The 12,500-nt window shown below is 35.9% G+C and overlaps 1 protein-coding gene across 8 annotated transcripts in view; it reads left to right on the top strand.

Moving 5' to 3' along the window:
* Positions 1–12,500, top strand: part of LOC111052953 — a 171,641-nt gene that overhangs the window by 140,534 nt on the left and 18,607 nt on the right. For all 8 annotated transcript variants that reach the window (XM_039443085.1, XM_039443086.1, XM_039443107.1 and 5 more), the window contains 3 exons: positions 4,459–5,105; positions 6,769–6,907; positions 7,464–7,630. In XM_039443085.1, coding sequence (XP_039299019.1) covers positions 4,459–5,105; positions 6,769–6,907; positions 7,464–7,630 — 953 coding nt within the window. The remainder of the gene's footprint in view (positions 1–4,458; positions 5,106–6,768; positions 6,908–7,463; positions 7,631–12,500) is intronic.

Below are 12,500 nucleotides of genomic sequence, written 5' to 3'. Positions count from 1 at the left end.
AATGTAATGTCTGTTGAACATATGTTTATAAAAAGAAGTACTGTACCCAAAGAGTTATTTATTATTGTTATTTATTATATTTATTAATGTCGATATATTTATTTATATGTTTTTATATTTATTACTTTTAATTATGCCACGTTTGTTACCTGAAAAGAGTTAAAGTGAATACAAGCTACCAAAAACCAAAAAGCCATTAGCAAAAGAAAGTATTGTACCTGATGTATAGAAAATTATTTATATTAAGACCTAAGAAATACTATAAGATATAAGCCCAGAAGTTTATGAATCGAAATTATTGTCTAAAAGGAATCATTTATGAGAATTATGAAATGTGTATAGTTAAGTTGGCGGCCCTGCAAGCGGCGAATTTAAAAATTACTGTGTTGTAAATGTTGTCAGGAGGAGTGCGTTTAGAAGTTTATATTTATGATATTTTTATGTGTATTGAGGAGGAGAATTTGTTATTGTTTTTGATAAAGGTATAAAGGAGATGCAGCAAATATGTCTGCAAAATGTGATAGAAGTAGGAGAGTATAATTTATAAATAAAGTATAGTGTATATCGATGTATTGAAGGGTGGGTTTTCATTAAAAACATTGTGATTCTCAAATATTTTGAATTCAAACCCAGGGGCGCGTGTAACATATTTAAATCTGGGTAGATGAAAAGCCCTAACAGAAATAGTAATAGGTCTAAAAATAAAGTAATTGGCTAATATCGCCAAGCAGATAATAATCAAGATAAGATAGCATCAGCTTGTTCTGGCTAAATGGTACAAGAACTTAAAAAGGAGTTGAAGGAAGTTTATTACTCATAAATAGATTATTCATAAAATATTTGAAGTTTGAGGTTAGGTAGATGTATTCACAGATCGGTGACCTAGAGATCGATCAAACCGAAGAACGTAGAATCTGACCAAAACCCCTTGGCAGAGCTTTATTGCATTCGGATGGTGTGCAATGTGAAAAAACACCCGTCCACGTGGCTAATTATTAGTTAGCATGGAATTAATATTAATATATATAATATTAACTAGCATGCAAAGAGCATAAATAAAAAACCAAATAAAAATAATTTAATGTATTCAGGAAATAAGAGTTACCAGGCGCATGAATACCTAATAAAATTTGCATGCACCAATAGTAAAACGGCAGTTAATAGGCGGCAACTGTAGGCCAATTCAAAATATTTATATATATTTATATAATTGTAGTAGATTTTGTGTAAAAATTTGTGTAATCTATGTTATCAATATGGCTCGAATGCAAAGAAATTATTAATCATATAATCTAAGCAATATTTTGGCATTCTTTGCAAGATCTATTTGAATTTAATGGCGGAAGATTGGGATATTTAAATTTTATGCTAATTTGAAAGTCGGAAAGAGGATCTGTAAAACTTGAGAAGGAAGAACCAGCACTCGCCAGCCAAATGCCACCATAAGAGGACCCCAAATATCTTCCAGCTTCGAGTACGTCAGAGATTGATTTAATATCGGTTGGTTTAAATAATGACTATAAACAAATATATACTTTTATTATTTTGTTTGTAGAGACAAGAAGACATTACTCATGTTCCCTATTCTCTGGAATGATTATGATATTCTCAATAAGGGAAGGTAGTTCTGTAAACTCAAATATGTATTGAAACAGACTTATCTTCCGAGGATGAGTTAAGCTGCGTACACATATTCGCGCTTCCAACCCGCACCGAGCACGCTCCTCCCTCGTACCGCCCTCGTACCACCATCGAACCACAGTCGCACCGCCCACGCACCCATCATGAACGTTACGGAAGATGTTAGATCTTCTCGCGTTCCCCGGTCGAACCACTGTTGCTCCCCGGTCGATCATCAATCGCTCTGCTGGACGTTCGGTTGCGGAGCAGAGCGAGAGTCTGTACGCACCTCATGATTAGATTTAAGCACCGTAAAACGTGGTTGAAAGTGAAACTTATTTTCAATTGATTCTCCTGGCATTGAATCTGTACATGACATCATTTCATGACGATTAAATTTGATTGATTCCATACAATTGGGCTTAGATCTTTTGAGATAACAGATGTGATTCTCCCAATTGTTAGTGTGAATGAGAGATAAGGATGATCGATTGAGGTACGCTGAATGATAAGCAATGATTAGGAGATCTGAGAAGCATAAAGTTATTGGTAGATGCGATGAAGTACCACTGTCTGAATAGTGGAAAGAAGCGAAATTACGTGTGAGAAAGCAGCAAAATTAAGCGGAAGAAGTGTGATAAGTCTTACTTCTCGTAACACATTACAGGATGAAGGCATTTATTTCGTTCTCCATTGTTTGTTCACCTTGGAATGGGTAGCAATGACATCATAGGTTGAAGAAAATCTTCTTTGACATTGACATACTTCATTTTAAATTAGCCTTTTCCAGCACTTCTATAAAGATCACTCTCAAGGCCGACATTTCCTCACCTCTCCAAGTCCATTCCTGGTTCTCAAGCATCTTGTTTCGAAGATAATTAGTACTTTAATACCTCACAATAAAGATTGAAAGTGAGCATCGTGAATTAAATCGCATATGAGTTGAAGCTGGAGAATTTGTACTCGCATTGAGAATTTCTAGATACTGGTATTTATTGTAACAATATTTTTGAAAGAAGACCAACCTGTAGAAGGCTATCGAGAGCTGATGATAGGACTGTTGAGCAGATAACTGAAACATCTGTTCATGATACTAATGGGTCATGATCGATTATAAAAGTGGATTATAGCCAAGGTTCCAACCGAAAATGGACATTCCACTGTTAAATCGAATGAGTACAATAAATTGAGTGAAGAGACTGTTTTCCAATTATTTTATAAAAAGTTATTGTGATCGTTCAGCTTTAAGTCGAATAGCAAGCGAAAATAAATAGGTGGAAATATAGGGAATTACACCTAGAAATTTCCTCTTCTATAACAGTGATTACATTGACAAAACATGCTCAAACGCGCACGTTTTGATAGCTTATGAGAATCATCTTCAGAAAACATACTAGTTTCGTTAGAACTCCGAAGAAAAGTCTTTATTTCCATCTTCGAAGTGAATTCACTCCTTTATCATACCAAAAAATACCATACTTATTATCATGATACAAATATAATGATAGATCTAAAGTTATTAAACAATATCACACACATTTTATTATGATTATTTCCGTACCGAACTAACAATTGTTCGTGGAAGAAGAACGGTAATAATCACTCCCTTGATAAATTCAATGTCCATTTCTAACTCTACAAATATCAATGGAGTTAGTTGAATGGATTCCGTAATTTTAATGATGCTTGAAACTATTCAAATTTGATTGGATAAACTGTTTCTCGATAAGGAGAAAAGTTTTAATTCAATGAATTCCCGTGGCGTTCCGCAGGAACTTTATCGTCGAAGCTGTGCAAGATTGGCGGATAAGATAGTAAACTTTTCACAAGTAAAAAGCTCCTACAACTCTATAACAGTATAACGCTATATAGAGGGAACATTGCTGTGCAAGAAATTCAGTAATGGTAATAGAAATTCTGACTTTTATTATATTAAAAAATTGGTCTATCGTTAATGTTGACGATCTAACTGAAGTGTAAAAATCTTGGATGGACAATAACTAGAATATTATGTCAAGAGTTTTTCATATAGGACATTTCCATGAGGCTTTCAGATCTTGATGCAGTTTGAGAAGTGTAATCATTGCAAGAGAAATTACAGATTCCCAGAATTCGTGTTCCAACTTCTTATTATAGTATAAGAAGTTACTATAAGAACTTACTATAATTCCGGCTTCTCACAAAAATGGCACGTAGCATCTAAAGATAAATTATCAAATAAATCGATGCTAACTCATCACAATCACTCTTAAAAACATATGAACACTATACCAACTGATAAAATGTTCAAAGCTCTGAAATTCGTTAGTACATGATTCCAATGTCACCATTAAAACACCCTTCGGTATTATTCACCATTTTAAAGCCGTTTTACCACATCCAATGTTTTTGGGAACTTATTTTTTGTGACAAAGGTTCTATTCCACGTTTCAATCGTCCAACTATAGACATCTTATGTAAAAATATAATTTTGGCTTACTAGTATTGTTGCTTGTTACCAGTTTCCTGAATGAGGAATTCTGAATGCTGGAAGAAACTGTTAAACTTATCCTCAACTTATTCATATATTATGCAGCTGATGCTTATAACAAGTGGAAGTTATGATGCATCGATCTTTGAGCGTCCGATTTATTGATATAGCTTGGCAAACGTAATGATGTGTATCTGCACTCTGCAGACATCATGTTTTTGCCAAGGTCATTTCAAACTGGTAGAATTCATAAGAACGGCAAAAATCGGACGTCCAGAAATTGGTCTGTATGTAACTACTAATTTTTCTATGAGTTTATAACTGGCTGTATGTGTTCATCTAATGAATTACTGAATACTTTGTTACAGGTACAGTCCGAAAGGAAGCATCTGCCAACTGGCCGCTTCACCGGCGGATAAGCTGGACATTTTGAAGGACTTCAACTCGGACAGAGCTTGGGACTACTATGAGAGGGACCGCAACGCGCCCAAGAGCTGCTACAGACCGCAGGCCGGGTTCAGGCCGTGGACCCAGTATGGGGGTCAGCAGCAGCACGGCTGGCAACAGCAGTACCCTCAACAGCCTCCGCCACCCCACCAGCAATACCCTCAAAATCCCCCGCCACCCCAGCAACAGCAGTATCCGCTGCAGCCCCAAAGACCCCCTCCCGACTTCCCTCTGAGACAGCCGTCCTACCATCCGAACGCCCTTCCCCCTTCGGCCCCGCCCGCCTACAGCAGCTCCACCCCTCACCAGCTGCAGCAGTGGGTGGGCCCCTCGGCTGCTGCAGCTGTAGACTACGGTGGCAGTCAGCAGCCCACGGCCACAGCTCAGGGTGGTGGTGCTCCAGATTATGGCAGCAGCGGGGGCGGTGGCTACTATGGTGGCTTCAAAGACCCCTACCCACAGCATCCTCCTGCCCAGTACTACCCCTCGGGTGACGGGCACCACCAGAACAGCTTGCAGCCAATTGCCGCTCCACCGCTGCACTATCAACACCAACCCACCGGCAATGGTCTGTAGAATGCCTTCACACCACCATGCAACCACACCACCACCAACTGTCTATCAACAATACGTTCAATAATCTTGTTCTCCTTTTTCTGGTTCCATTTCCATTTATCCTCGTTTCTCTTCATCACTCCTTACTAAAGTCGACCGTACAAAAATAGTTCGATTGAAATTGGAACGGCTGAGTACCTCCTCCCCCCCTCATCAATAGACGTTGCCAATTCGACAGGTGTATTTAAAAAGTATTATTAATTCTCATTTATTATCAGCTGTGGGCAACGTTGATCAACTCTTATTTGGTAACGTTGCACTCATCATCTATTCCATTGGACTATTTTTTTGCGGTTGACTATAGGAAACACCAAGGTACCTAGAATAGATACATGTATTCTAGGTACATTGGGAAACACTTTGAAAACTATGCATCCTACATTGAATTTCTAATTCATATTTTTCGTAATATTCGAGCAGTAGCTATCCAAACTTCTTTAATTTCTGATTACAGTATTTTTCTTCCTTCTCTCTTCAATTTTGTTCCTCACGGCTGCAAGGAAAAACTTTTTAGAAATGCTATTCCTACCTCTTTATGATACTTTTTCGTATCTCTAGTGTAACATCTATAGAACCATTTTTGATTGATTTTAGGGACTAGGGACTGACTTCATGGATTGTTCAAACGGAATACCTCACCATCAAAATCCAGCAGCTCGAATGAGAAAAAACAAAGTTCTTCCTATTTACTCAATTCTACTTTCAATCTAAAATTTTTCAAGTAGTATTGTACGTGTTGCTCCTAGACAGTTTTTGATGGCTATTTTAGTAGTATGCACTTCATTTTCTACACTCTTATCAATTTGCAAACATTCAAAACTAGCAATTTGCAGCATTTGTAGAGCAATAAAAGAAGGAAACGTAAATACTAATTACTTTTCCTACTTTTAATATTAGAATGATAATCATTTCAATAGTATATCACATGCAAATCAATCACTATTATTTCTTATTATTTATTTTTAGTTTAAGATTGATGTCAGGAAAAACAGTGAACTATGTTCAATGTTTTTCTCTGTCAACTATTTATTCGAATACGTAATCTAAGTTATGAGTTTGATAAGGTATGTGAGATTGATTTCATATTATTTCATTCAAGCACTGATAACATAATCAATCATCACTTATCAGAAAACCTCTACTTGGTTCAATATGTAACCACTGATAGCTTTGCCAACATGTAACAGTAGTAAAACTAATATATATTAATCAATAATCCACAAACAATACATTGGAACTATTGTGCTTTCAACAACCATTGGAAGATTAACAACCACTGTTATTGTCCATCTACCAGAGGACTCTAACACGCTTCAGATTAACAAATCGAATAAAAGCTTTCCATGGATAACATCTTTCATGAATGCACTCGTAACCCAGAGCAATCAAACCCTACCAATCATAGTAATTGAACGAAACGCCCACACTACAAGTCCCGTCTCTCAGCCAACACTCCCAGACTCCAAATTCCCATACAAAATCTGAGTGATGCATTGATGAAACAGAAACAGGCAAACAAGAAACTATCAATTTTTCCTGAGAATCAAAAGTGTATAGTTTTATGTTGTTGTGAGATTGGACGTGCATTGATTAATTGTCACCCATATATTGTTCAGAGTGTTTCCTAAGGACTAAGGTTGGTTTTCGGCTGGATCGGTCAGTAGTCGTCCTTTCTCTGACATCTCCGTCACTCTACAACTGCGAGCTCGAATGCGCCAACGAGAAGAAGTTTCTCTGCAAGATATTCAGTTACAAGTGAGTGTTACTGTGTTTTATTCTCATTAAGAGTAATTTTTTATCTAATCAAATAACTTTAAAAAGATGAAATATTTACACCATCAGAATAATTTTATTAAATCTACATTCTTGAAAATTATCTCAATTTTTGATTGGATAAATGAACAAAGAACTCTCTCTTTAGAGTACATGCCCTATTTACCGTATCCTTTACTGATTTCCCTAGATTCTGACTGAGTCATTCTCATGTATTCATGCTTCGACTTGCGTCGATGTTTACAATATTTGGCTCTCGAATGTGTTTTTTGGTGATTTTTATGTGAAGTAGAGTTCATGTTCAATTTCAGAAATTTATGGAATTGCAATAGGAATAGGGGAAGTTGCTTAACCAGGAATGATCAAACTCATTATTTCTCATACAACCCGATATTCAAGTTATCTGGATATGGAATGAAAAATAATTAAGGATTCCCATCACAATCATTGTGTGAATACTTATCAAAAATAAATATTGCAAATTTGTTGGGATAGTAGAAACAAATTTACATTGGGAACAATTGGGACAAAATTGCAGATACACAAAGTCGCAGAATGCCCTGGGCGACAACTGTCATTTGGGAGAAAGGCCATTCCACACCCTGGACATCTACACTGACCTTGTTCCCGACAAGGACTACGACATCTACACGCGCAACGAGAAGGCACCTCCGCTGTGCGTGCCACGTCATAGCAGTGACAGTGGTGAGTCACCACTCTAAATTATTATTAAAAAACTCTCGCTGCTCTCAGCTTTCCATCAACTAAAACTTCAGGATAGCCTTTTGTTTTCTTTTCGAATCAATAACATAACACTTCTGTATTCAAAGAGTTCTTATGTAATGGAATAGTTTCAAATAAATGCTTCTTACTTTTCAAAATTTGTCATAAATTCACTAACCAGTTTAAGTAGTAATTTAATATGGTATTATCCGAGGCTACCATTCTATGTTGCTAACACTTGTCTAGATAGCACTTTGGTGAGGGAACGCACCAAACTAATATTTCTTCCTGTTGCTAATCATTGCCGTTAAATAATAATTATTGGTAATATTATCAAATCAACCAAGTGGTATTTCCAATTAATTAAAATATTGAAAAAAGTGGCAATTGAAAAAGTCAATGAAAACATAGTTCGTGCATGATCTTTGTGGTGGAGAAAATCCTATAATGGCGAGTTCTTAAAATGAAGTTCAAATTAATATATATTCATTTGAGTTTGAGGAGTTTCCGTTTCAGAACTACTTCTCTTTTTTGATTGAGGATTGAACAAGTAAGACATACGTTAGACCGAAAGAAAAAGTAAGAGGTCCAAGCACAATTACTGGTCACATTCGAATAGTGTGAATCTGTAAAGATTTCTATTCGATGATACACAGCACATAATTCATTTAAATAATTGGGGAAGGGCCAATAGGCACAGCCCAAAACTGTTCCTTCCCCGAATATTGGTTCATACACTATTCCAAAAAGTAGATTGTTCCTATTTAATTTCGAATGTGAGTCCAATTTTCAGGGCAGTGTATCTGCAGTTGCAGATACCTATCTCTTCATGGATTATTATTGATAAAACAGTTTGAAAGATTTGATAAAGATTCTACAGAGATTATAATTGTTATGAAAAGCAGAAATATTATCAAAGCAATATTACTATCAACTCAAATAGAACTACAAGACTACAAATTTTTACCACAGATAGAACTACAGACCAAAGTTGTACTCGAATTGCCTGTGCTTTCACACATTCAACCAATCAACTCCTTACCGATAGAACAATCAACACTTGGCCAATCACTTCATCGTTCAGTTCAGTATCTCTTCCACAGAGGGGAGAGGGTATGGACGCAGACTGCATCCTTATCAAAGGTCCGCGGTGTTTGAAATCACTATTGACATCCTCCTTTTTTGAGGGTTTTCAATTTATGAGGGAGTAGAAGCTGGTTTTCAATTTAGTGGGGACACCCCTGCAATTTGACAACAAAAGTTCTTGATACAATTTGATTCTATCCATACAGCCAATATACAATCGGGCTGAAAAAACTTTTACTGTGTTGTCGCGGCTCTTATTCAATTTATTGATTACTTAAGAGAATTTTCCACAAACTCATAGACTACCGTATTGCTAGTTTATGGATAGGCTAATTATGAGAATGTCAATATTCACAATTGAATGTTGATAAATAACAATCAGATGGAGCATAAATACTTAAGCTGAAGTGTTTTAAATCATTCATATTCAAATCATCTTAAATAGATGTTAAACGAGTGGCAACCGTTGGTTGACGTGTTGCGGGTTGGCAGAGGTTAGCGGATGAACAGGAAGAACGGTTCTACCTGAAAGTTATTCGCCGAGAAGTGCAATTATCGCCAAGAGACAATGGCCTTGCCTAGAGGTCAGTATTCTCATATTGTGTCTTGATTTATGGTGGTGTAACGGCACGCGGAGGTTCCACTAAGGATAGGTTATGGTGGACTTCTTCCAACTCACTTCACTCCACTTACAGAACTTCCTGCCATCCTATTCTTCTTCCTGAATAAATTATACGTGCGAACGAACCGCACGCTGTACAAAGCTGAGCACAGCAGTAGTATACCAGTGCCAGTGTTCACTTGCCCTGAAATAATTTCATCGGTTCACACACGTTCGGTTTCCAGTCCAAGTGTCGTTACGCAAGACACCTCTGCAACTAATGCAAGCAGTCCTCTCCTCTGTTCATTGGCTTGTAGCATATAAATATTGCCCACAATCTTACTTAAGTAAGACTGACTAAACCTGTTCATGAGTGATCATATTGTTTCAATCTCCAGATAAAAAATCGCGATTCAAGTTGAAAACATACCAACCATTATTTACATCATAATACATGCTGCTCTGTGTTACTCTTTTCAAGAGAATTGAATTCAAGATCTTCTTCCAAACCACCATTTTCATATTCTATTATCGCTCTTCTTTGGATGTTAATAATGTATACTATTAGCATAGGATGAGTACCGATAAAGAATAACTTTATCAGCCTGAACTGATTGATAACTTTATCAAACTGAAGCTCAATCATGTGGTCGACCATTTGTACCTTACTCAATATATCACAAAATTCTACTGTAAAAAACTTATTTCATCAAGCTTCAGTTATGTACTAATAGTCATTGTAGAATTGTACAATATAGTTATGTACTAATAGAAAAGCATTGTTTCCAATACAAGTGCAAGTCCAATATAAATTCAAAAATTGAAAAAAAGCAAAATCATAAAATATAAATGTCTCTTGTCAACTGATCAATTGTTGCTAAACTGAATATTCCACACTAAACACTGAAACTGCTGCAACAGTCCTAGGGTAATGCGTAGAATAGTGAAATTAATAGTAGACCAATTGCCACATTTCTCAGATAGTGTTCCAATCCAATCAAAATCAGTTAGATAGCCTAATCGAGTAGTATGACTAGTCAGGATTCACTAGACATCAAGAATATCATATCTTAGAAATATATTATATATATTATTAGAAGATTCAGTTCAATAAGGGAATGAATACACCTCTGCAGCTAAACTCAGACGACAGGTATGAAAGTCAAGATTCTTAAACCGTTTAGAGTTTTTCAAGAAGTTGTACCAGATCAGTACAGCAATGCTTCCACTCTCAATAACTTCTAATAAAGAAATTCAACCAAAATAAAACAACAATGAGTAAGTACCAAGTAACCCTAGGATTGGTACAAGATGCATCATACGGGAAGACTATCCATACTGGATAGAAAAGCATTGTTTCCAATACAAGTGCAAGTCCAATATAAATTCAAAAATTGAAAAAAAGCAAAATCATAAAATATAAATGTCTCTTGTCAACTGACAAGGCCACCATACCAACCACAATATTATCACTCTCATAGCTACCCAGAAAATTAAGAACATCCACTTGGAAAAGATAAATTTTCTTGTAATATGTCACAAGTACACGACGTTTTTAAGATGAAGATTATTTTTGAAGCTATATTGAATTGTAAGCTAATTGAAACTGGTGCCTCATTGTCCCCTACTCTGAAAATTAAAAAAGTATTGAAGTAGAATCTCATTTATCATCATAAAATAAAAAACGTAATAGATTTTCCGAGATCTCAATATGCTTTTTCATTGATTTCCAAGCAGCAAAAGGAACACACAGCCTACTACTGATGAGGAGTAAGAACGTGCGATGATCCACTATATTTTTCTTGTAACAAATTTTCCACTACTGCATTATTTTACATGTCCTGGACAGTAGGTAGTGTACAGTACCATACGAACAGATTTTACTCCTTGATCACTTAATTTCATTTTTTAAATTGTATCTGAGTTCAATAAGTATTCAAAATCCATCTTCAACACGTTTTTGAAGTCGTTCTTGATAAACGTATCAAATATCGTACATGATCTACTAAAAATGTTTCCATTGTATAATCGACACAGTTGTAAAACACTTTTTAATAAGTAAGAATGAACTAAATGAGAAATACAGGATATAATGATTTATTTATTTAGCGTATGACAGATACACAACACATATAAAGCTCATGTGTCTCAAATGTACTATATTTTTTCAGTAATGAATATAATGATGTATTGTTCAACTTAGACGGAACAATAATAACTAGTAATTTTATTTATTATCATGTCAGTTAGCTTGGAGTGAGGAGGATGAGCAAGAAGGAACATTCATCTCAAGACATACAGTGTATCTCACATCATCAACAAAAGTAACAAAATCATCATTCCATCTGTTTTTTATCATCCTCATCTTTCTCCTTACGAACGTCTCCTTCTCATCATTCTTCTTCTTCTTCTCCCTCTATCCCTCAGCCTCCTCCCCTCTCTTCCTCCATCCTTATGCATTATCCTTATCCTTCTATCCAATAAGAAACCCTTCAACCATTAACCTTCGACCATCTTTAGATAGCCCTACATCACAACCCACCTATCCACTTTCCTGATATTTCCACAATTTCCTCTGTTTCTGGATTTCTTTGACAATCTCTTTATTTCTTTTTTGTCAGTTTATTAGATTGTCCGTGAAAGGATTTGGAAATTCCGGATCGCCAATCAAATGAAGAACCTCGGCTACGCATTTGGAAAAAGCGAAGAAATCGGATTAACGAAAATATACCTAGTTATTAGAAGATTCAGTTCAATAAGGGAATGAATACACCTCTGCAGCTAAACTCAGACGACAGGTATGAAAGTCAAGATTCTTAAACCGTTTAGAGTTTTTCAAGAAGTTGTACCAGATCAGTACAGCAATGCTTCCACTCTCAATAACTTCTAATAAAGAAATTCAACCAAAATAAAACAACAATGAGTAAGTACCAAGTAACCCTAGGATTGGTACAAGATGCATCATACGGGAAGACTATCCATACTGGATAGAAAAGCATTGTTTCCAATACAAGTGCAAGTCCAATATAAATTCAAAAATTGAAAAAAAGCAAAATCATAAATATAAATGTCTCTTGTCAACTGACAAGGCCACCATACCAACCACAATATTATCACTCTCATAGCTACCCAGAAAATTAAGAACATCCACTTGGAAAAGATAAA

The sequence above is a fragment of the Nilaparvata lugens genome, chromosome 1, assembly GCF_014356525.2.
Source record: "Nilaparvata lugens isolate BPH chromosome 1, ASM1435652v1, whole genome shotgun sequence".
NCBI lineage: Eukaryota > Metazoa > Arthropoda > Insecta > Hemiptera > Delphacidae > Nilaparvata > Nilaparvata lugens.
This window is presented reverse-complemented; position numbering and strand designations above follow the sequence as displayed.